Genomic DNA, 26,470 nt, shown 5'->3' on the forward strand with positions numbered 1-26,470 from the left:
AGTTCCAATCATATATTATTACCTGAGGCATCTCAAATACTATGTCAGACATCTGGAAAAACTTTTAAGTGTAACTGGTCATCTGCAGTTTATATTTGGTGATAAACTACATGGGTACTTGACGAATTGTTTTTCTTTTTTTATTAGCTTATTCAGTCTTGTAAAAACACTATCAATATTAAAGTAATAAAGATCACTATTAACACCAATTGGCAAAACCTTTATAAGTTAACTTCTACATTTTTCTTTTTGTTTAGTGGGGATGGTGGTTGTGTTTTTTTCTTTCAACATATTTATGTATGATATATATATATTAATGTGTATCTATAAAAGATAAACGTATTCTTTTAATTAATTTATTTAAGCTTTTATTCTGTATGAAGATATAGCCAGTTAGTGAACAATGATAGTTTCAGGTGAACAGCAAAGCAATTCAGCCATATATACACATGTATCCCTTCTCTCCCAGACTCCCCTCCCATCCAGGCTGCCACATAACATTGAGTAGAGTTTCATGTGCTATACAGTAGGTCCTTGCTGCTTAAGATACTCTTAAGTAGAGGCATAATACAATTGTCATCACTTTCTAAAACATGAATTTCTTAATCTTCAGTGTTCAAATTTCTAATTATTTCATAAGTGTCAAATTTTAAAAGTTAAGTCAAGATGCAAATGAAGGTCGTACACTATGATGATGATGATGATGATGATTTTTAGTTTTACCTAAATGACACATTCAGTTTAAAGATGAGAGCATTTAAGTTTTAATACAGCAAGCCCATAAAAATTAAATGACATTGATCAGGAAGTGATGAATTGAGAGTTGTCTAAGAATAGGGGAAAAAAAGCATAGATGTTCCCAGTTCTCATGGAAGTAGGTACAGTGCAGCAGCTCAAGGTAGCTATTCCCTTTCAACCTCAAAACAGCAGTTATTACCCCAGTCTCAGCGTTGTTTCTCCTTGCAGGCCCAAGGTTTTAAGATACAAGGGTTATTGTTAATAGACCTCATCTAAAAATGATCAGGCAGTATTCTGGAATTCAAAGTTTTCTCTTTCTTATTGCCATAAGGTAAACAGAAGAGCATTGTTGAAGACCTCTGAAGCTACACCTGGGTTCAAACCTCAGTTCCTCTCTTTTCTAGCATTATGTAAAAATGTGTGCACAGTATCTTTTGGGTTGTTGTGAGGATTAAATAAGATATATTATGTGTTTGTTATAAGATAAATGACTGGCACATAGTAAATAATGTTCATGATATTAATCAGAGTTTTTAATCTGTGAAAAGAAGATTTCTCTCTTGTGATTGACATTATTTTTCATTTGCTTATTCAAGATTAAATTTAATTTGGAGGTCAGAAATAGAAACCTGTGGAGAAAATTTAGGTTTCTTGGGATCAGAGAGCTTACTACATGTCTAAGCTCTATTAGAATCTTCCAGAGCCAGAATCTGATGATCATGGCAGACCAGGTTGAAAATCATGATTAGTGAAAAGGTAGAGCAAAAATGTTTAACATTCAAGAATTGCATTAACTACCATTTCTCTTCTAATCTTTATCTATCTTAGAATTCTTTTCCATGGTCTTAAGTTCTACAAGGAGTGCTAAGGAATATGAGAGCAGTCTCCTACAGATAATCAGTCCTTCCATCTATTCTTCCTTTTCTTTTCTTGTTTCTCTTGTTTCCAGTTTTTTTCCCCATCCTCCTTCCTCCCTTTTTTCTTTCTTCCTTTCCTTTCCTTTCCTCTCCTGTCTTTTCTTTCCTTATTTCTTTCAATTAGGAAATACTTAGGTGTCCCTGGTGGCTCAGACGGTACAGCGTCTGTCTACAATGCAGGAGACCCTGGTTCAGTCCCTGGATTGGGAATATCCCCTGGAGAAGGAAATGGCAGCCCACGCCAGGTCTCTAGCCTGGAAAATCCCATGGATGGAGGAGCGTGGTAGGCTACAGTCCATGGGTCGCAGAGTCGGACACAACTGAGCAACTTCACTTTCAGGAAATACTGAGAATATTCTGTGTACAAGGCCAGTGTACTCTAGCTAATCATTTCAGATACAGTGATAAATGACAAATAAAACAATACTTTCACTAATAAAAGTACAATCTTAAAGAAACGAGTTATGAAAACACTTAGCAGTTAGGCTTAATCATATCTATAGGACAGGAGATACTTCCTGAATAGAAATTGATCAGGATGGTGTAGAGAATTTTCTGTTTAGTAGGAACAGCACATAAGAACGCCCAGAAGCTAGAAGGAAGACAGTGTTACTGAGGAATGGAAAGATGCCCTTTATGACAGGAGTGTATTATGGGGGAGTGTAGTAAAGATGGGCTTCCCTGGTGGCTCAGCCAGTTTTTTACTGCATCTGCAATGCAGGAGACTTGGGTTCAATCCCTGGGTTGGGAAGATCCCCTGGAGAAGGGAACAGATCATGGGATCCAGTCAGATCATGGAAGGTTCGAAGAGTTTTAAATAAGACCTAGGATCAGGGTTTTCTACCAACAGCTTAGGATACAGTAGAAGGTTCCTACATTTAAAATTTACAGTAGAAGGTTCCTACAATTTTTTCCTTTCTGGATTCCTCTCCCCCACCCCACCCCACCTTGCTTTCATCTCTTTTCCTCTTGTGGATTAGAAAACACTTTGTCCTCCTACTAGTATCTCCGTCAGTTGACTTGAACTTTTGTTTGTAGTAGCCATGAATATATTTCTACTTAGAATAACTAAAAATAATACTGTAATTGGGATAATACTGAAAATGGTAAATAAACTTTGTAATTACATGTAATCTTGAGATAGAGTCACTTGAGTTGGTTAGTGATAAATCAGAATTAGTATTTTTCATTTAAGTTACTAAATCCCTTAATGACATAAAGTCAAAGATAACGTCTCTTTTTACTTAATATTTACTTAATATTCCTTTGGACATAACTTTTATATTTCCCAAGGAACTAATTAAATTGACTTCTTGAATAAATCAAAAGATTAGTATCATGTGTGAAAAGTTGCACATTATAGTTATTTACAAATGGTAACCTTCATCTTGAACTCACTCCATTGTGGGAGAAAATTTTGAATTTGTCCCAAAGCTAAAAATACTTATTTATAGTACTAATTGAAGGCAAACTGTATTGAAAACTTTATGCATTATAACTTAGACTTTGAGATTCTAAGTGGAGATGGAAGAAAATAACGTTAATTATGAGCATGGCCTGCCTAGGCAGCAACTACAAGAAGCATTTTTCCTTTACCTAGTTTACAGTGAAATAGAGTCTTTTTTTTTACATTCTTATTCAGCTAGTATTTATTTATTCAACAAATACGTACTGAGTACAAGCTACACAATGTGCATGTCTCTTGTGTTTTAGTCTCACTTTCTACATTTAATACCATTCTCCCAATAGTAGTATTTTTATTTTCTAATACATACCTATTCAAATTTCTCCTTTAAAATGTATGTATATTACCTACAATATAACTCAACCAGTTTTTTAAGAGTTTATAAAGCTCAGAATTACATTCTCTAGTCTGCATTTAAAAATTCATTTTAAAATCTTTTTAGCAAGGTTGGTTAAATAATTACCAATCTTTAATCAACTGTGTGCCCCATTCATTATAAGATAGGTGTTTCTTGATAGAAAATAATGATACCATATATTTACTATCATTTACTAGGTTCCAGTAAATGATAGGCTTCCCTGGTGGTTCAGACGAAAAAGCCTCTGCCTGCAATGCGGGAGACCTGGGTTCTGTCCCTGGGTTGGGAAGATCCCCTGGAGAAGGAAATGGCACCCCACTCCACTACTCCTGCCTGGAAAATCCCATGGATGGAGGAGCCTGTAGGCTACAGTCCATGGGGTCGCAAAGAGTCAGACATGAATGAGTGAATTCACTTCACTTCATTTCACTAGGTTCCAGGAACTATTCTAATTACCTAAAACATTTTAACTCATTTTATTCCTCACATCAAAGTTATAAAGTATTTAAGATGTATATTATCTAGATATTACAGATGAGCCTACTGAAATACAGGAAAGTTAATTCATTGTGTAGAGCTGCTAAATGCAAAGACAGGCCAGGCAGTCTGTCTCTAAGGTCTCTGCTCTTAGCCAGTACAATTTGCTGAATACAGATAGTAGTTTTTAGTTCTAGATTTGTATCAGAATCACCCATGGAGCTCTCTAAAAACACTATTGCCCAAACTCAGCCTAAGTATGGAGAATTGTAAGCTCTTGAGAGTGAGACCAGTAGAAAAGGGATGATATAACCGGAGAAGACAGTGGCAGCCCACTCCAGTGTTGTTGCCTGGAGAATCCCAGGGACGCGGAGCCTGGTGGGCTGCCGTCTATGGGGTCGCACAGAGTCGGACACGACTGAAGCAACTTAGCAGCAGCAGCAGCATAACCACTATACAAGACTGTTTTTGGCGCTAGAAGTTAATTTTATCCCTGTTATTATTAATCAAAATACAAAAGACCTTTTAACTTTTTCATTTCAGTCAGTTCAGTTCAGTCGCTAAGTCGTGTCTGACTTTTTGCCACCCCATGAATTGCAGCATGCCAGGCCTCCCTGTCTATCACCAACTCCCCGAGCTCACTCAGACTCACATCCATCAAGTCAGTCATGCCATCCAGCCATCTCATCCTCTGTGATCCCCTTCTCCTCCTGCCCCAATCCCTCCCAGCGTCAGAGTCTTTTCCAGTGAGTCAACTCTTCGCGTGAGGTGGCCAAAGTACTGGAGTTTCAGCTTTAGCATCATTCCTTCCAAAGAAGTCCCAGGGCTGATCTCCTTCAGAATGGACTGGTTGGATCTCCTTGCAGTCCAAGGGACTCTCAAGAGTTCTCCAACACCACAGTTCAAAAGCATCAATTCTTCGGCACTCAGCTTTCTTCACAGTCCAACTCTCACATCCATACATGACCACTGGAGAAACCATAGCCTTGACTAGGCGGACCTTTGTTGGCAAAGTAATGTCTCTGCTTTTCAATATGCTATCTAGGTTGGTCATAACTTTTCTTCCAAGGAGTAAGCGTCTTTTAACTTCATGGCTGCAGTCACCATCTGCCATGATTTTGGAGCCCAAAAAAATAAAGTCTGACACTGTTTCCCCATCTATTTGCCATAAAGCGATGGGACCAGATGCCATGATCTTTGTTTTCTGAATGTTGAGTTTTAAGCCAACTTTTTCACTCTCCTCTTTCACCTTCATCAAGAGGCTTTTTAGTTTTTAACAGTATAATTTTAAAAGGTCCAAATTGACCTTTGTGTTCAGTTTATTTGAACTTATTTTTTTATTGCTAATTCTAAAATGAGAAATAGTAACTGAAGAAATTAACATTTAGCTGTAAAACTAAATTATAAATTTATAAATTTAATCATAGAATGTTTATTTTGAGCGTTACTATTAGACTGACCCTGATCTTATTAGTATATAATTACTAGGGCTTCCATAGTGGCTCATTGGTAAAGAATCGTCCTGCACAATGCTGGAGAAGTGGCTTTGATTCCTGGGCCGGGAAGAGCCCCAGGAGAAGGAAATGGCAACCCACTCCACTGTTGCCTGAGAAATCCTGTGTTCAGAGGAGCCTGGCGGGCTAGTCCGTGGGGTTGCAAGAGTAGGACATGACTTAGTGACTAAACAACAATATAATTACTAAATGTATGTAAGTTTTGTTGTCCTCAGAGCATCATTTCTTCTATGTTGATGTTACACCACATATTTAAGGAATTCTTCAGATCTGAAATTGACTCCTTACTGTTCTATTTAATTCTTTCTTTTTTTTTTTCCTTTTTAGTTTCCTGTACCTTAAATGGTTTTTAAAACTGGGTAAAATTTAGCTGCTGTGAAGTGCATAGATCTGAACTGTATGTAGATAGTTCATTGTGTTTTCACGTGTGCACACTGCTGAAACCACCACCACAAACAAAATACAGAACATCTCCTTCAGCCCAGAAGGTTCTTTAATGTCACCTACAAGCCAGTCACCACTTGGAGCCACTCTTTTTATTTCCGTCACATTAGTTTGGTTTTGCCAGTACTTGAACTTCTTATATATAAAATCATAATGATACGTACTCCTTTGTGTCCAGCTTCCCCCAAGAAAATGTTTTTGAGGTTTTCATTCAGGTTTGTTGAATGTATCCATATACTTTATTCTTTTTAATCCATAAATAGTACTTAGTTGTGTAAGTGTACCACAATTTGTTTTCTCAGTCTCCACTGATGAAAATTGTTTTCTTTCCAGATTCTGGATATTATGAATTAAGTTGTGTTGTTTAGTTTCCAAATACTTCGAGTTTTTCTAAATATCGTATTGCTGTGCTGCGTGTGCTGAGTGCTTAGTCATGTCTTACTCTCTGTGACCTCTTGGACGGTAGCCTGTCAGGCTCGTCCATCTGTGGGATTTTCCAGGCAAGAGTACTGGAGTGAGTTGCCATTTCCTACCTAAGGGGATCTTCCCACCCAGGAGTTGAACCCGCGTCTTTTTTGTCTCCTACATTGGCAGGCAGATTTGTTACCACTGTGCCACCTGGGAAGCCCACTAATTTCTAATTAATTTTACCATGGACAGGTAAAATGCTGTTAGATTTAAGTCTTCTGAAATTTATTGAGAATCAAGCCCAGCAGCATATCTTGAAGAATGGACATCTAAAATGAATCTGAATTCTATAGTTAGATGTAGTGTGCTAAAGTGACAATTAAGTCAAGATAGTTGGTTCAGTTCAGTTCATTTCAGTTGCTCAGTCATGTCCGACGCTTTGCGACCCCATGAATCACAGGACACCAGGCCTCCCTGTCCATCACCAACTCCCGGAGTTCACTCAGACTCACATCCATCGAGTCGGTGATGCCATCCAGCCATCTCATCCTCTGTCGTCCCCTTCTCCTGCCCCCAATCCCTCCCAGCATCAGGGTCTTTTCCAATGTCAACTCTTTGCATGAGGTGGCCAAAGTATTGGAGTTTCAGCTTCAGCATCAGTCCTTCTGTCCTTCCAGTGAACACCCAGGACTGGTCTCCTTTAGGATGGACTGGTTGGATCTCCTTGCAGTCCAAGGGACTCTCAAGAGTCTTCTCTAGCACCGCAGTTCAAAAGCATCAACTCTTCGGTGCTCAGCTTTCTTCACAGTCCAACTCTCACATCCATACATGACCACTGGAAAAACCATAGCCTTGACTAGATGGACCTTTGTTGGCAAAGTAATATCTCTGCTTTTTAATATGCTACCTAGGTTGGTCATAACTTTCCTTCCAAGGTGTAAGCGCCTTTTAATTTCATGACTGCAGTCACCATCTGCAGTGATTTTGGAGCCCCCAAAAATAAGTCTGACACTGTTTCCACTGTTTCCCCATCTATTTCCCATGAAGTGATGGGACCAGATGCCATGATCTTCGTTTTCTGATTGTGGAGCTTTAAGCCAACTTTTTCACTCTCCACTTTAACTTTCATCAAGAGGCTTTTTAGTTCCTCTTCACTTTCTACCATAAAGGTGGGTCATCTGCATATATGAGGTTATTGAGATTTCTCCCGGCAGTCTTGATTCCAGCTTGTGCTTCTTCCAGCCCAGCGTTTCTCATGATATACTCTGCATAGAAGTTAAATAAGCAGGGTGACAATATATAGCCTTGACGTACTCCTTTTCCCATTTGGAACCAGTCTGTTGTTCCATGTCCAGTTCTAACTGTTGCTTCCTGACCTGCATACAGGTTTCTGTCTTTAGTTGTAGAAAATCTCTGGTGGTCTTTAGTTCATTCTAATTGATAATTACTGTGTGTTTCTGTGTGTGTGTGTGTGTGTGTATTTGTCACTCAGTTGTGTCTGACTCTTTGCAACCCCATGGACTATACTTGTAATTTTGTTGTGCCTATGGCAGGTGATCTTCTGGAGGAGGGCATGGCAACCCACTCCAGTATATCTTGCCTGGAGAATCCCATGGACAGAGGAGCCTGGTGGGCTACAGTCCATAGGGTGACAAACAATCAGACGTGACTAAAGTGACTTAGCACCCATGTATGGGAGGAGATAAGCTCAGGATCTTCCTACTCTACTTTGTTGGCCACACCTTTGCATCTCTGAATTTTGCTTTTCAAATTCTGTCTGATGGTCTATGACATTCAAATACAATAGTCTGTGTAATGTAGTAATTGATACAGTTTTGTTTTGGTCTACCAGTTTTCCTGTTCCTTCTCAGTTTTGTTTCTCTGTTCCTCCTTGTTTTGGGAGAGACACAGACTCTTTAGGGTTACGTGAATATAATTTCATATTTAATTTTAAATTTCTTTATTGGCTTTGCCAGATTTTTTGCTTTGGGGAGTATATTATACATCCTTAATTTATCATAATCTACCTGAGTCTAGCCATGGCTTTGACTATGTAGACCTTTGTCAGCAATGTGATGTCACTTCTTTTTAATACACTGAGTAGGTTTGTCATAGCTTTTCTTCCAAGGGACATGCGTCTTTGGATTTCATAGCTGCAGTCACTGTCTGCAGTGATTTTGGAGCCCAAGAGAATAAAATCGGCCACTGTTTCCACTTTTTTGCCATATGTTTGCCATGAAGTGATGGGACAGGATGCCATGATCTTCGTTTTTTTTGAACATTGACTTTTTAAGCTTTTTCACTCTCCTCTGTCATCCTCATCAAGAGGCTTGATAGTTCCTCTTCACATTTTGCCGTATGGGTGGTGTCATCTGCATATCTGAGGTTGTTGATATTTCTTCTGGCAGTCTTGATTCCTAAAATGTCGATGTTTACTCTTGCTATCTCCTGCTTGTGAAAGTCTCTCAGTAATGTGTGACTCTTTATGATCCCGTGGACTATATGGTCAGTGAAATTCTCCAGGCCAGAATACTGGAGTGGCTAGCCTTTCCCTTAATTCAGGGGATCTTCCCAACCCAGGGATCGAACCCAGGTCTCCCACATTGCAGACAGATTCTTTACCAGCTGAGCTACCAGGGAAGCCCTAGTTGACCACGTGCAATTTACCCTGATTCATTGACCTAACATTCCAAATACCTATTCAACCTTTACAGCATCAGAGTTTACTTTCACCAACAGACAAATCTACAGTGCAGCATCGTTTCTGCTTTGGTCCAGCCTCTTTATTCTTTCTGGAACTATTTCTTCCCTCTTCTGAAGTAGCATATTAGACACCTACCAACCTGGAGGGCTCATCATCTGGTGTTACATCTTATTACATTTTCATACTGTTCGTGGGGTTCTCGAGGCAAGAATACTGAAGTGGTTTGCCATTCTCTTCTCCAGTGAGCCATGTTTTGTCATAACTCTCTACCGTGACTCGTCTGTCAAAAACCTATTAAAAATTTGTTTGAAATTCAAACATCTATGTCATCTTGAAAATGGTTTCTACTGGTCATTTTTTCTCTTTCCCATAACTCACATTGTCCTGTTTTATTGCTTGAGTGTTATCTTTTGCTTGTGTAATGGACATTTTTGATGCTATGTTGCCGAAACCCTGGGTTCTATTATCTTCTGAAAAGTATTGGGTTTTGTTCTACCACACAGTTAAGTTACTGACAGGTCCCCTGGAGCTTGCGGAGGCTTTGTTTTATACTTCCTTTAGGCAAAGACTTTAAATTTTGCTATTAGTCTTAGGGCAACTTCCTGAGTTCTATAATATAGTTGTGTGTTTTTTCCCTAAGAAGTAGCCCTTCTCCAATTTTAATTGAAAGCACAAACTGTTCTCCGAGTCATCTAATTATGTGAAACTTAAGCTCCAAACTCTTCTTTCTTTTGCAGCAGGCAGCTATTGAAATCTCTGTTTAGTTCATTTAGAGTCTAGTGTTTACTTTCCTCTAGATTCTCACACGTAGGATTTTCTGAGATTTTCTTCCTCAATTTCCAGTTGTTTTCGAAGCAGGGGGTTCTATGCTCTGATGACTCAGTCTATTGTGAGTTCAGCTTTCTGACTGAGGTCTTGCTATTCTCCCATAATGCTGGGGACTGCATCTGGTTAAAAGTGGTATAAATGTGGATCTCTTCAAGGGTTGAATCCATTCCAAATCCTCTTGCTTTTCAGTACTCTTCAGTGCCTGTATTAGTCGATTTCGTTATTTTGTTCTCAGCTTATCATGGTTATATATGGGTGGGTTAGTGCAATATGAGCCCCTTTGCATTACTGTGCCTGGAATGCCACCTCTTTATTTTTTATAACATTTACTTAAGATGGTTAATATATTTCTCATGACTTTATTAGATCATCTTTATATTTATTCATAGATATGAAGAGAAAGCTGCTAAAGACTTGGAAAGATACAATAAGCAAATAAAGAGAGCCATCGAACAGGAGTCACAAGTATCATTAAAAGATGGGAAAAAAAGGATGAAACCCACCAGTGTGTGGAATTTGGCACAGAAGCACAAGTTGAAAACCTCACCATCTAATCAGCCAAAACTTGATGAGCTCTTTCAGGCCCAAATCGAAAAAAAAAAGAACCAAAACATTAAAATAGTTCAGATCCCCTTCTCTATGGAAAACTTAAAAAAGAATTTTGATACACAGAAGAAATTTGACTTAGAAGAAAAGGACGAATTTTGCTTGATCCACAATCTCAAGTTTCCTGACGCATGGCTGATTACATCCAAAACAGAAATAATGTTGTTAAATTCATATAGAGTGGAAGAAGCTCTGCTATTTAAAAGACTTCTTGAGAATCACAAACTTCCTGCAGAGCCACTGGAAAAACCAATTATATTAACAGAGAGGTATGGTGAAGTAATATTTTTTTTTTACCCTTAACAACATTTACTAATTGAAATTGAAGGTGAAAAGTTGAATTTCCTAGTATGGAAAAGTGGTATTTATTTAAAGAAATTGTATAATTTGATTTCTAATATTTAGTAGAATTAATTGCTTTTAAATAATTTTAGAATATTCTAGATAGTTTACTTCTGCACTTAATAAATAGTAAGCTCAGTCCCCCACCACCTGTACATTAGTAACTTCCCCAGGGTAATTCTGACATTGGATTGCCATGACGCTTCCTGTGTAGTCTTTGTTTTAACATTTCAAACATATACCAACATAGAATTATACAATGCTTGCCTTTATCAGTAGTTATCAAGGTTTTCCCACATTTCCTCTCTCTCTCCTTGATATTTATATATGCACGTGTATGTTTTTCCTTTTGGTAAAGGATTTAGAATGATTCCCACCTAAAAGAGTTTTCAGTGTATCACTAAAGTGGCCATTTTCTTACGTAGCTACAATGCCTTTTTTCATACCCTGCTGCTGCTGCTCCTGCTAAGTCGCTTCAGTCGTGTCTGACTCTGTGCGACCCCGTAGAGGGCAGCCCACCAGGCTCCCCCATCCCTGGGATTCTCCAGGCAAGAATTGTGTTCTCTCTACACAATACTAATTCATTGGGATTGTCTCTCATTGTGTCAGAATGTATTTTTGTATATTTTGGATTATCAAGTTTAATTTACATCTAACCCAGGTCCAGCCACTACATTTTGTTATGTATTTTAAATGTTTTCTAATATCATACCATTAACTTATTGTGGATACTTAGTCACTTATTTGTTAGAATATCCCATTGTCTCTATTTGTCTGTCTTGTTTCCTTGTGGTGATGTTTAACTTGTTTTTCCCTCTCCCATTTTTAAATGGATATTAGTTCAGGAGGATTGAATAGATTTAGATTATACTTTCTGGTAAGACTGCTTAATAGGTGATGCTGTGTGCTTCATATTTCATCACATCAAAAGGCACTCATCACTAGGTTCAGGGAAGCCTGGTGTGCTGCAGTCCGTGGGGTTGCAGAGTCAGAAACGACTGAGCGACTGAACTGAAATGAGCTACTGACAAACTGACATTCCACCTTAAAGTTCTCGGTTAACTTTCCCATAATGGTTTTATCCACAGATGATTATTGCCTGCACTAATATAGATTATAAAATGGAGTATTTGCTGTTCATATCCTACATGAGCAAATTGTTTTCTCTTAAATATCTATTAACTAAAATACTAACATTTCACATTTTTATACTTAATATTTATTTTTTTAGCCTTGCATAGGTAGAAGTTATGATAAAGGAGGTAACCTAAAATTTAAAAGATGTGAGTTTGTTTTGTAGGACAAAAATCTGTATCAGAACATACAGAAATAAATCAAAACTCATTTTAAAAATGTATTCAAACCCTTGTGTTACAGACACTTCCTCCAGAAAGAAAAACAGGGCTAGAAACAGAAAAACATCTGATAAAGCTGTCTTTGAGTATAAAATTTCAAATACACTCCAGCAGTTTTTAACAGGAGAGAAAAGTACTGTCAAATTTTTTAACTTTTAATTAAACCTAAGGGTGTATTAATTTTTTAAAATTCTTCCTTTGACAATTTCCTGAGCCAGTTTAAAGAGAATACTGCAGTAGTAATAACAGTAACTAAAATCCAATTACCTTCACAGTATTCTCTTTAAACTGGCTTAGGAAATTGTGAAAGGAAGAATTTAAAAGAATTAATACACCCTTAGGTTTAAACAGTTACAAAATTTGACAGTACTTTTCTCTCTCTTCCCTTTAAAAGAGCTAGAGTGTATTTCAAATTTTATACTCGATTGTTATTCTAAATGATGTTTGTAAATTTTCATTTATATCAAAAATCTTTTTGTGCTTGTATGAATTACAGGTTTTTAAAAATATTTTTCTTTATGATACTCTATTATAATACATTAAAATTATTAAAATATATGACATAGATTAAAAATTACATTAAAATTATTATTTGGGTCCATACAGCCTGAGAATAATCTTTCATATTTGTTTTTTTATTTTTTTTTATTTTTAAACTTTACATAATTGTATTAGTTTTGTCAAATATCAAAATGAATCCGCCACAGGTATACATGATATTTGAATAGCAGCAAAGCTTCATTCAAAATTCTTTTCCCCTTTCTTCTGAAATGTGCCATCCCCATCATAAGTTTTTAAAAACTGAGTCATAAATAGGATAATTAAGTGTTGGACTGCTTTTGCATCAGATTTCTAATGCAGGTTGTATAGTTTATCTCTCAACAGAATAGAGATCTATAAAATACAAAGTAAGAGCTCAATAATAATAACAAAAGTGGCTAATATTTATCGCACTCTTACTGTATGATAGGAACTTCACTAAGGTTTTTGCTTTCATGATCCTCCCTTCACAATAACCTAGTGAGAGGTGTCCACATTTTAATAAGGAAACAAGTACAGAAACATCAAGTAACTTACCAAGGTTCATACAGTCAGTATGTAAGTGGTGTATGTACGATTCCAATCTTGACAGTAACTCTGGATCCTGCACCACTGCTTTCTACACTGTATCATCATCACCACCACTGCCACCACTGCTGGCTCTCAGATTGATCTTTTGAATATTGGGTTGCACCAGACAGAGCACCTCTGCTATATAACCAAAGTTCTCCTCTCTGTGGTATCCGCTCTCCTCAACCTTTCAGAGATGATAAGCAAAGACATTATCCATTTACTTTCTCGAGGAGTTCAGGATTTTAATGAACAAGTAGCAGCTTATCATCCTGCGCCGGATAGAATGTAGAATAGTGCCTTACACACCTACCATATGGTGGGTGTCAAGAGACACATTACTGTGAATAACATGTTATGAAGCACCCTGAGCAGGCCTAAAACCAACACGAAAGGTTAATTTCTGCCCTAGATAATCTTTCACCACCTCAAAATTTTGTTTAATGCTTTTACCACTCAGAACCATGTCATAGGCCACCTTTGGCAAACATATCATGCCTATAGTATACAGAAGAAATCTCTCCGGAGTCCTGAATTATTAAATTTTTACGTTCCTGGGAGAAAAGGTTACATGCTTATCTTCTTATTGAAGAAGCCTTGACTAATGACAGAATATTACGCAAGGTGGACTGCATCAATAACTTGACAGTGTATTGTGTCATGGCATTATTTATAAATAAAGTTTTCATTTGTAGTATATCGAAAGCACTTTTTAAATTTCACATTTAGTTTGTAAAGTTGTAGAAGATAGAAACTGGCTTTTGTCTATTCCTTTCTGTACACTGTATGTGGTAGGTCTATGAAGTATTAAGCAAATGTAAAAGCAGTAGCGTTTCTCACAGGGCTCCTTACACCGTTGTATTTTGGTTACTGATAATAACATTTTTTAAAGGGCCTTCAGATTAACTTTTTTCCATAAATTCTCTTATTTTACTTTAAATATTTAAGAAGTTAAAGGGCCATAATTTCTTTTTCAGTCTTTTTAATGGATCCCATTATTTAGAGATTTTACATAAAATGACAGCAGATGACCAAAGGTACAGCGGATCAATTTACCTGTCCGATCCTCGTCTTACAGCAAATGGTTTCAAGATAAAATTGATACCAGGTATGATACTATGGTTTAATATTTCCCGAGTCAGAAAAATAAATCTTGTTCCAAAAGTTACTTTTGGGTTTCATAATTTATAGATAGGATGGTATGTTTTTGTCTCACCACAAGTATGATGTCAGCTGTATAAAAACACTGTATTTCCAAAAGGTCACTTCTGCCTGAAACAAGCAAGTTTGGCATCTCTTGCAGTCCATTGCTTTGTGTTTAGCATTTCCATAACTAACAACTAGAATTTTTGCCATCCTTTGTCACAACATGCATACTGCCTGCTGCGTCTAACTAAATTATTAAATACTCCTTAGCTGATGAAGCACAAATAAACATGTAGAATATTGGAATCAGCTAACAAAATTGGACGTCTCTTTTTCTTTTCTAAAATGATTTACTTGTTTTCCCAAGGAGGTGTCTAACATCAACAGTCTTACTGTTTGGAGAGTGAATGATTTGCTTCCATGGCTTTGCTATCAGTTCAGTTGCCGAGTTGTCTCTGACTCTTTGCAACCCCATGGACTGCAGCACGCCAGGCTTCCCTGTCCATCAGCAACTCCCGGAGTTCACTCAACCTGTTGTCCATCGAGTCGGTGATGCCATCCAACCATCTCATCCTCTGTCGTCCCCTTCTCCTCCTGCCTTCAATCTTTCCCAGAATCAGGGTCTTTTTCAATGAGTCAGTTCTTCACATCAGGTGGCCGAAGTACTGGAGCTTCAGCTTCAGCATCAGTCCTTCCAGTGAATATTCAGGACTGATTTCCTTTAGAATTGACTGGTTTGATCTCCTTGCAGCCCAAGAGACTCTCAAGAGTCTTCTCCAACACCACATTTCAAAAGCATCAGTTCTTTGGCGCTCAGCTTTCTTTATGGTCCAGGCTTTGCTATAAAGCCTGTTATAATACTGTTTGTTTACTATGGAGATTCACCAGGTGAGGAGAAAAAGGAAAATTCATCTGGCTAGGAGACTTCAGTTTTCCTGGCTGGCCCCTTCTCTGTTCTTTCATAGTTTCCATACTTAACTGCCTCTGCCCTGTCTACCCCTGCTTCCCAGGTGGCGCTAGTGGTAAGGAAAGAAAGTGAAGTGAAAGTGAAGTCGCTCAGTCGTGTTCACTCTTTGCGACCCTATGGACTGTAGCCTATCAGGCTCCTCCGTCCATGGGATTTTTCAGGCAAGAGTGCTGGAGTGGATTGCCATTTCCTTCTCCAGGGGATCTTCCCGACCCAGGAACCCATCTGCAAATGCAGGCCAGTCTTGTCCTGTTACTTTGCCTTCTGTCTGGTATCAAGAGGCACAAAGGTTCCAGGATGAGTGATTCCACTGTCCCCTGGCCCACTCGCCCCTAAACTTGCCACGGGCAAAGTGTAGAAAAATAAAACAATGTAGAAAAATTTTAAAGGAATGATTTACTGAGACATGAAGAGAAAATAAGTAAAAATGATATACAAAACCATGAAATAGGATATATACAGAAAATGCTTTGGTGTTCCATACTTTAATTTTATTGACTAGCAGTTTTAAGAAAACCTACTCAGAACTTACTACCCCCTACCTCAATCCTGGATATTTAGATTTGGAGTAAAGAGTTAGTTCAAGTCCCAAATCTGCCATTTAAATACATGTTGCAGGGGAAATCAGTTGGCCTCAATGTTTCTGCATCAATAGCAGCTAATAATAATTATAGGCATGACAGTACATGTATTAATTAATTTGATCTTTCTAAAGGCCTATGGTTCAGTTACTATGCACATTTTTTACAGTTAGAAAAATCAAGGCAGGAGAAATTTAGTTTGCTTAAGTATAGAGAGTTAATGATACAACCAGGATATGAACCCAAGCAATCTGCCTTTAAAACCTAGCTCTTATGTTTAGTTCCTATTAAAATTGATATATTTACTTCATGAAGGTCAGTTAGCATAGTACGTGCCAATGGTATGTGTTTAAATTTTCTCTTCCCATTCTCCAGCACCTCCTCCCTTGTACCTCAGTCGGTAAAGAATCTGTCTGCAGTGCAGGAGACCGGGGTTCAATCCCTGGGTTGGGAAGATCCCCTAAAGAAGGAAATGGCAACCCACTCCAGTATCCTTGCCTGGAAAATCTCATGGACAGATGGACCTGGTGGGCTGCAGTCCATGGGGTCACAAAGAGTCGGGCACGACTGAGCAACTAACACTTACACTCATTTTTTAGGTCCTCTTAGAAATCTTTTTTCCTCAGGGCTTCTGGCATTTAAAAATTTATTTGAAGATTTCTTTGGAAGGAATGATGCTGAAGTGGAAACTCCAGTACTTTGGCCACCTCATGCGAAGAGTTGACTCATTGGAAAGGACTCTGATGCTGAGAGGCATTGGGGGCAGGAGGAGAAGGGGACGACAGAGGATGAGATGGCTGGATGGCATCACTGACTCGATGGACATGAGTCTCAGTGAACTCCGGGAGTTGGTGATGGACAGGGAGGCCTGGCGTACTGCGATTCATGGGGTTGCAAAGAGTCGGACACGACTGAGCGACTCATCTGATCTGATCTGATCTGATGAATCAAGGAGTTCATGTATGTGTGTAGCAGATATTTTTTTCTTAGTCTATTTTCCTAAATAACTTTGTGGTATTGGTGGCAAGTACTTTTTTTTTTTTCATGAAAGATGTTATCACAACAATTTTTGTTTAAGTTAGGATAATTAGCCTGTCTGTTTCAGGAGCATGTTTGTTTTTGAGTTACCCAATAAGTTTCTGTTTCATGGACGCATTTAACTTGTAGATAGTGTTTTTAAAAGTCCTATAAATGCAGGGTACTTTGCATGGCACCAAGATATAAAAATGAATAAGCTAGTCATCTGCAAGCTGACTTGTTTTGAGTGGAATTTACTCAGATTATCATCAGCATGTTTCTCTTCTCTGTAACAGATCAAGGTAAAAATATTCATGTTTCCTTTCTTCATTTTTTTTAGCTGTTTTTTCCTTCATTATTCTTTGTCATTTTTTAAAAAAGACTATTTCTCGTCTTTTAGTGAGTTTTACTGTATTGGACTAACTTTTGATCAGCAGTTCGCCAGTTGCCAGAAAACATCTTTGGATAATAGTACTTGAAAGAGAGGAATAATACATTTGGCTTTAAGGAAAAGGATTCTTAATGTGACCTTAAAGAAATATGATTGTTAATGAGAATAGCTTTTGTTCTGTATCAGTAAGAATTACCCATTTGGGGAACTGCAAGCTTGTCAGATCACTTATTAAAGTATTTTCAGAAGATGGGGAAGCATTTCACAGAATTTATGAAAACTTCTTGAACATTATTTTAAATGTCTCTTAAGTTTCCCTTATCTATATTCTGCAAACAGAGATTAACATATTGTTCAATTTCCTCATTTGTTCCCATATACTTTTTACCCAGGCTTCTCTGGTGACTCAAGATGGTAAAGAATCCATGGGCAATGCAGGAGACCTGGGTTCAGTCCTGAGGTTGGGAAGATCCCCTGGAGGAGGGCATGGCAACCCACTCCAGTATTCTTGCCTGGAGAATCCCCATGGACAGAAGAGCCTGGTGTGCTACAGTCCATGGGGTTGCAAAAAGTCAGACACAACTGAGCGGCTAAGCACACACAGCGATTTTTACCCATATCCACAAAATGTTCCTGCATTCATGTAGTCAGTATTAAATGTTTCAGTCTATTCATACTGCAAATAATATAGAACTAGCAATAATGAAAAGTCTCTTGACTGATAAATTTTACTATCTGTATATATATGTATAAAAAGATGTTTACTGGAATATTCTGCTACTTCCTCTTTGCCTATCTAATCCCTGTTTCAAGTCCCATTTAAGTTCGGTTGGTTGCTCAGACTCTCATTTTGTCTCCCTTTACTGAACTCTATTTTTATCCCTGAACACTTGATTATGTATCTTCTTATATTGTTCTCCAGTTATTTCCTGGGAGGAACATTAGGATGCCTGCTCTGTTTATTATACCACCAGTGTATCTGCCATTCAGGTCAAGGAACTAGTCTGTAAATGGCAGGTTAGGAATGGGTTCATCTCAGGACCTGAAACTCTTCAAGCTACATCACTCCTCTTTTAAAATTTTCCCTTTGATGGCTTATCCAACATTGGACTATCTCTTTTTCTTTACTTATAGGTAACATTTTGTGGTCTGCAATATTAAGAATACTGTTGCACAGATAGAGCCAAAAAACCCAAATCTTTGCTATTTTCTAAAAAATCATAAAATGTGTTCTAAAGCTAAATTTGATGCTTGGGAAGTTCAAATAATATGTCGGATTTAAACATTATTCTAAAAACTAAACATTAGTATTTCATTTCCTCAAACTGCTAATATATTAATGTTACTATAGTGGTAATCATTTTATAGCTTATCTGTATATTTACCAACACTTTGTGCACCTTAAATTTACACAGTGTTATATGTCAAACATATCTAAATAAAGCTGGCAAAAAATAACTTACTATATTTTTATAATAACTTGTAAGAACTAATCTTCAGAATAATTCAGGCTTTTAGATATTAAACCAGTAGGATAGAATCTGAATAGCAACAGTTGTTAAAACATTTAAACCAGTTTTATTTTAATAAATATCATGGGACTCCATTTTCTCTCCAGAGTAAGAAATGTTCTAAACAAATGTAGGGAACAGAACAATAATATCTGAGATTAAATGATATAAAGTACATATGGTTTCTTTGAGCACTTATGACTTAATGTGAATGTGCAATCCTGTGGGAAGTTATTATTTGTTCTTCAACTAGGGAACAAAACTTTTTCCGACAATATTAGATTCTAATGAATGTTCACCAAATATTTTAACAGTGATTTTGTTTTTCTTAGATATTTTCTGGAATACCGTTAAAACAAAATTTAACTATATGTGTTTGTTTTTTTTTTTTTTTTCTTTTAGGAGTTTCCATTTCTGAAAACTCCTTGGAAATAGAAGGAATGGCCAATTGCCTTCCATTCTATGGAGTAATGGATTTAAAAGAAATCCTTAATGCTATATTAAACAAAAATGCAAAGGAAGTTTACGAATGTAGACCTCGCAAAGTGATAAGTTATTTAGAGGTATGTATTATTAGCTAATGTAGATTGGCTAGATTTTAAGGTACTTAACTCTTAATAAAATAGTAAATGATTTTGAAATTCTAGAAGGTTTGTTATCTGTTTACAAGAGGAAAAGCTGCTTCAGTGTCACCTGGAGGAAACTTTCCCTAACCATACTCTCTTTATCACATTACTCAGTTTAATTTTGTACAGTTACTTGCTGAAATTTTGTCTTTTAAAGAATTTATTTATTTTTAATTGGAGAATAATTGCTTTACAATGTTGTGTTGGTTTCTGCCATACATCAACATGAATGAGTCATAGGTATACATATACTCCCTCCCTCATGAGCCTCCCTCCCATTTCCCACCCCATTCCACCCCTCTAGGTTGTCTAGGTTATCTTCTTATCTTTCTGCTTCTCTGCACTAGAATGTCAGTTTCAGAAGAGCATGGATGTTGCTTTTCTTATTCTCTGCTGTATTTGTAGAACCTACAACAGTGACTAGCACATAATTGTTGTTTAGTAAATATTTGTTGAGTGAGTGAATAATTAAAGAATATAATCAATTTTCTGTCTTCCTATTTACCAGTAAAAACCTGTTTTCTGCTTCAGGTATATCACAGTAAAATGTATGGCTTTCTCTCCACAGGGAGAAGCAGTACGTCTGTCTAGACAATTACCCATGTACTTATCAAAAGAGGACATGCAAGATATTATCTACAGAATGAAGCACCAGTTTAGAAATGAAATTACACAGTGTGTTCATGGTCGCCCATTTTTTCATCATTTAACCCATCTTCCAGAAGCTACATAATTATGTTTCAGAAAATTTGTTACTATTGAAGTCAATATGGTCATAAAATAATGAATCAGGTTTAAACTATCTGTGTACTATCATGAGTTAAATGGTTGTTTTGTAAATAAGGAATCACTGGCCTGTTTGTATATTGAAAATTTTTTCAAAATTATAAAAAATTAATAAACTAATATAGACTATTAATTCATTTTATTCTCAAGAACCAACCTTCATAATAACTGCTAAGTTGCTGCTAAGTCACTTCAGTCGTGTCCGACTCTGTGCAACCCCATAGACGGCAGCCCACCAGGCTCCCCCGTCCCTGGGATTCTCCAGGCAAGAACACTGGAGTGGGTTGCCATTTCCTTCTCCAATGCATGAAAGTGAAGTCGCTCAGTCGTATCTGACTCTTAGCGACCCCATGGACTGCAGCCTACCAGGCTCCTCCATCCATGGGATTTTCCAGGTAAGAGTACTGCTATTAATAATAATAGCATAATTACTATTGGTTATAAACTCTAAATTGAAAAATACTTAACTGTTCTTGGGTGGTTGATTTACTCAGTCCAGTGAGTCAGCTGTTCTCATCAGATGATTACTTTGGTCATCTGATTCAAAGGGCTGACTCATTGGAAAAGTCCCTGATGCTGGGAAGGATTGAGGGCAGAAGGAGAAGAGCGCATCAGAGGATGAGATGCCTGGATGCTGTCACCGATGCAGTGGACATGGACTTGGGCAAACTTCGGGAGATGGTGAGGGACAGGGAGGCCTGGTGTGCTGCAGTCCAAAGAGTCGTGACGGGATGACTGAACATCAACAACATGGACTAAATTGTATCCTCCAAATTTTCCAGTTGAAGCCCTGACCCCCAGTGAGATGGCATTTGCAGATGAACCTTTTAAAGAGGCAGTTAGGTTTAGTGAGAGTGGGGCTGGGGCACTCCTGGTGGGATTAGTGCCCTTTTAAGAAGAGATACCACAGAGTTTGCTTATTCTCTGTTACCCTTTCACCAACATCTCAATTCCTATTCCAGCTGCTGGACAGAGAGGAAAAGTGGCCCTCTCTAATCCAGGAGTAGAGCTCTTACCAGAAACCAATCATGTCAGTACCTTGACCTTAGACTTCTAGCCTCTAGAACTATGAGAAAATGCCTATGTGCTTTTTAAGCCCAGTCTATAGTACTTTGCTATGGCAGCCTGAACTATTACACTGGGTTCCATGCTATTCAGGGAAAAATAAAACATTCACCTGGCATATCTGACAGAAGTTATCCATCCTGTGTAAAGGAAAACAGGGAAAGTAACAGGGTGGGGGAAAAGTAAGGAAATACAATTTAGAGAAAGAAGATAAAACATAACTTCCAAAATCCTGTTATTTGCCTCTATTTGGGGGTAACAGATGGGATTTTCCAGGTAAGAGTAAGATGAGAAGTTGCTGTTTCTTATATGGAAATTGTTGGGCTGTGGGATCAAAATTTGTCAGAACATGGTAAGAAACAGATTTTTAACAAAATTTAGATTTGAGTTTTTATAGCGCATGTGTTCTTTGAAAACCAGATCCCACAGTTCAGTTCAGTCCCTCAGTCAGGTCCAACTCTTTGTACACCATGGACTGCAGCACGCCAGGCGTCCCTGTCCATCACCAGCTCCCAGAGTTTAATCAAACTCCTGTCCATTGAGTCGGTGATACCATCCAACCATCTCATCCTTTGTTGTCCCCTTCTTTTCGTGCCTTTAATTGTTCCCAGCATCAGGGTCTTTTCAGGAGAGTCAGCTCTTCACATCAGGTGGCCAAAGTATTGGAGTTTCAGCTTCAACATCAGTCCTTCAAATGAATATTCAGGACTGATTTCCTTTAGGATAGACTGGTTGGATCTCCTTGCAGTTCAAGGGACTCTCAAGAGTCTTTTCCAGCACCTCAGTTCAAAAGCATCAATTCTTTGGCACTCAGCTTTCTTCACAGTCCAACTCTCACATCCATACGTGACTACTGGAAGAAACATAGCCTTGACTAGATGGACCTTTGTTGGCAAAGTAATGTCTCTGCTTTTTAATACGCTGTCTAGGTTGGTCATAACTTTCCTTCCAAGGAGTAAGCGTCTTTTAATTTCATTTCTGCAATCACCATCTGCACTATTTTGGAGCCCAGAAAAATAAAGTCAGCCACTGTTTCCACTGTTTCCCCATCTATTTCCCATGAAGTGATGGGACCAGATGCCATGATCTTAGTTTTCTGAATGTTGAGCTTTAAGCCAACTTTCTCACTCTCACTTTCATCAAGAGGCTTTTTAGTTCTTCTTCACTTTCTGCCCTAAGGCTGGTGTCATCTGCATCTCTGAGGTTATTGATATTTCTCACTGCAATCTTGATTCCAGCTTGTGCTTCCTCCAGCCCAGAGTTTCTCATGATGTACTCTGCATATGAATTAAATAAGCAGGGTGACAATATACAGCCTTGATGTACTCCTTTTCCTATTTGGAACCAGTCTGTTGTTCCATGTCCAGTTCTAACTTGCTTCCTGACCTGCATCCACATTTCTCAAGAGGCAGGTCAGGTGATCTGGTATTCCCATCTCTTTCAGAATTTTCCACAGTTTGTTGTGATCCACACAGTCAAAGGCTTTGGCATAGTCAATAAAGCAGAAATAGATGTTTTTCTGGAGCTCTCGCTTTTTTGATCCAGTGGATATTGGCAATTTGATCTCTGGTTCCTCTGCCTTTTCTAAATCCAGCTTGAACATCTGGAAGTTCACGGTTCACGTACTGTTGAAGCCTGGCTTAGAGAATTTTGAGCATTACTAGTGTGTGAGATGAGTGCAACTGTGTGGTAGTTTGAGCATTCTTTGGCATTGCCTTTCTTTGGGATTGGAATGAAAACTGACCCTTTCCAGTCCTGGGGCCACTGCTGAGTTTTCCAGGTTTGCTGGCATATTGAGTGCAGCACTTTCACAGCATCATCTTTCAGGATTTGAAACAGCTCAACTGGAATTCCATCACCTCCACTAGCTTTGTTTGTAGTGATGCTTCCTAAGGCCCACTTGACTTTGCATTCCAGGATGTCTGGCTCTAGGTGAGTGATCACACCATCGTGATTATCTGGGTCATGAACATCTTTTTGTACAGTTCTTCAGTATTCTTGCCACCTCTTGTTAATATCTTCTGCTTCTGTTAGGTCCATACCATTTCTGCTCTCTATTGAGCCCATCTTTGCATGAGATGTTCCCTTGATATCTCTGATTTTCTTGAAGAGATCTCTAGTCTTTCCCATTCTCTTGTTTTCCTCTATTTCTTTGCATTGATCACTGAGGAAGGCTTTCATATCTTCCTGCTATTCTTTGGAACTCTGCATTCAAATGGGTATATCTTTCCTTTTTGCTTCTCTTCACAGCTATTTGTAAGGCCTCCTCAGGCAGCCATTTTGCTCTTTTGCATTTCTTTTTCTTGGGGATGGTCTTTATCCTTGTCTCCTGTACAATGTCACAAACCTTCGTCCATAGTTAATCAGGCAGTCTATCAGATCTAATCCCTTGAATTTATTTCTGACTTCCAATGTATAATCATAAGGGATTTGATTTAGGTCACACCTGAATGGTCTAGTGGTTTTGCCTACTTTCTTCAATTAAGTCTGAATTTGGCAATAAGCACTTCATGATCTGAGCCACAGTCAGCTCCCACTCTTGTTTTTGCAGACTGTATAGAGCTTCTCCATCTTTGGCTACAAAGAATATAATCAATCTGATTTCGGTGTTGACCATCTGGTGGTGTCCATGTATAGAGCCTTCTCTTGTGTTGTTGGAAGAGGGTGTTTGCTATGACCAGTGTGTTCTCTTGGCAAAACTCTGTTAGCCTTTGCCCTGCTTCATTCTGTATTCCAAGGACAAATTTGCCTGTTATACCCAGTGTTTCTGACTTCCTACTTTTGCATTCCAGTCCCCTATAATGAAAAGGACATCTTTTTTGGGTGTTCGTTCTAGTAGGTCTTGTAGGTTAGGTTTTCATAGAACCATTCAACTTCAGCTTCTTCAGCATTACTGATCGGGACACAGACTTGGATTACCGTGATACGGAATGGTTTGCCTTGGAAATGAACGGAGATCACTTTGAATTAGGGATACAGAAATATTAGCTGAAATCATACTGCTTGTGTAGACAAGAAAGATAAATCACTCTCCATTCTTCCAGTAATCTGTTATCACCACAAACTAGCCAAATGTGAGACCTCTCTCTAATTCTATTATGGTCTCATCCCAGAGAATCTAAACCAAAGGTCCTCACAAGGCAATGAAGGCCTCAATAACTGTCAAGTGAACTTGGTCTCTATTTGTTACTGCAGAGCCTATATCTCATTTGTCTGGATCAAATGCACTGTCTGAATTCTCAAGCAGCCAGCTTTTAACTTGGCTAAAGTATTCTCTGAATCTTAATGTGTGCCTCCCTGCTTAAAACCTTTATTAGCTTACCACATCCTTGGGATAAAATCTACCAAATCCTTAGAAGCCTGCTGCTGCTAAGTTGCGTCAGTTGTGTCCAACTCTTAGCGACCCCATAGACGGCAGCCCACCAGGCTCCCCTGTCCCTGGGATTCTCCAGGCAAGAACACTCGAGTGGGTTGCCATTTCCTTCTCCAATTCATGAGAGTGAAAAGTGAAAGTGAAGTAGCTCAGTAATGTCCGACTCTTAGCGACCCCATGGACTGTAGCCCACCAGGCTCCTCCATCCATGGGATTTTCCAGGCAAGAGTACTGGAATAGGGTGCCATTGCCTTCTCCGTCTTAGAGGCCTAGGAGATCCTTTAGGATGAAGGTATGGCCTATCATTCTTATCCGATCTCCATTTCTCAAGAACCAGCAATGTAGGATTTCTTGCACTAAGCAATACATTGGCACATACTATTCCTCCTGCTTGAAATACATTTATTTTTCTCCTCCTGGATAATTCCTTAACTGCTTGCTAGTTTCTTCCACAGGTTTCTCCAAGGGAGTAGGTGCCCCTCTACACTTCCATAGTATATGCTGTGTGTGTTCTCAGTCATGTCTGACTCCTTGGGAGCCCATGGACTGTAGCCCACCAGGCTTCTCTGTCCATGAGATTCTCCAGGCAAGAATATTGGAGTGGGATGCCATTTCCTACTCCAGAGAATCTTCCTGACCCAGGAATCGAACACCCATCTCTTAAGTCTCCTGCACTGGCAGGTGGATTCTTTACTACTGCACCACCTGGGTAGTACATGCTACATAACCCCGTAACAATGATACTACACTGCAATAATATTTCTCATCTGGAAGGCAAGGAGTGTCTTTTGTCTGTAATGTGTTCAGCACTGACGGTGACAGTAATGTCACTGAATAAACATAGAGACAAATATATAACAAAAGGAGAAATGGGAGAGTTAAAGTGATTCTGAGTCCAATTTCAGTAGGGTGGAAGAAATCTACTCCCCACTCCTCCACTGATTAGTTTAAAAGATTTTATGGAAAAAATGGACCTCTTCAGAAGCAGTTAAATATGGTCAATTGTAATACTGGCCATATTAACTGAAAACTGAAATCCCTTGTCCTGCTAATGAATATTCATGATAAATAAGGGGGGAAATTAGCGTGTTAGAAATAACTGTACTTCAGAGTCAAGTTCAGCATCTTCATTGCAGAGATGAAAAAGTATGGGCTAAAAAAAATGGACGTGAGATTGTTAGAACTTTGATATAGGATATGGCTGTGGCTCTCGTAATGTGGCTCAAAGTTGATAACCACTGAAACAGAACTTTTACAACTAGTAAAAGGAATTTTACATTAATTTATAGTGGCTTAAGGGTAAAAAGTGTGGTTAAAAATATAAGCAAGCAGAGAAAACAATTTTAAGGCAGAAGTGGAGAGAGCTCAGTACTGTGTTGTTAGTATTACAAGAAACAATGAAGATTTTGATGATTAAAAATGTTAAAGGTGATATCACCCAAAAAATGGAGAATAAATTAACAGGTCACTCTTAATTATTCATGTCCATGAAGAGAAGTAATTGATATCTTGAGTCACCTTTTATTCGGTTTTGCAGTAAAATATGTGATTTTTTCCTCTCAGTATTTAAACTCTTCTTTTTTTGTTTATGGTAATATCAACATTTGAAGTAAAACTAGTAAAGTACTAGAAAAGTTGTGGCCACTCAGGCAACTCAGAGTTAATTATTCTGGGTTCTATTTTCTCACCTGTAAAATTGGTCGGATTATCACCATTTCAAAGATTCTTTTTAGCAACTATG

At 38.3% G+C, this 26,470-nt stretch overlaps 1 protein-coding gene across 8 annotated transcripts in view; it reads left to right on the plus strand.

The window, feature by feature from the left end:
- Positions 1 to 20,424, plus strand: part of PMS1 (PMS1 homolog 1, mismatch repair system component) — a 111,901-nt gene extending 91,477 nt beyond the window's left edge. For 5 of the 8 annotated variants that reach the window (XM_086361800.1, XM_086361804.1, XM_086361827.1 and 2 more), the window contains 4 exons: positions 10,243 to 10,728; positions 14,244 to 14,374; positions 19,282 to 19,442; positions 20,074 to 20,424. In XM_086361800.1, the coding sequence (XP_086217926.1) occupies positions 10,243 to 10,728; positions 14,244 to 14,374; positions 19,282 to 19,442; positions 20,074 to 20,238 (943 nt within the window). In that variant the 3' untranslated portion in view covers positions 20,239 to 20,424. The remainder of the gene's footprint in view (positions 1 to 10,242; positions 10,729 to 14,243; positions 14,375 to 19,281; positions 19,443 to 20,073) is intronic. The other 3 variants (XR_015148809.1, XR_015148818.1, XR_015148823.1) reach the window with 1 other exon arrangement.
- The last annotated feature ends 6,046 nt before the right edge of the window (positions 20,425 to 26,470 follow it).

The sequence above is a fragment of the Bos grunniens genome, chromosome 2 (assembly GCF_055505025.1).
Source record: "Bos grunniens cultivar Pamir isolate PY7600 chromosome 2, Bosgru_T2T1.0, whole genome shotgun sequence".
NCBI lineage: Eukaryota > Metazoa > Chordata > Mammalia > Artiodactyla > Bovidae > Bos > Bos grunniens.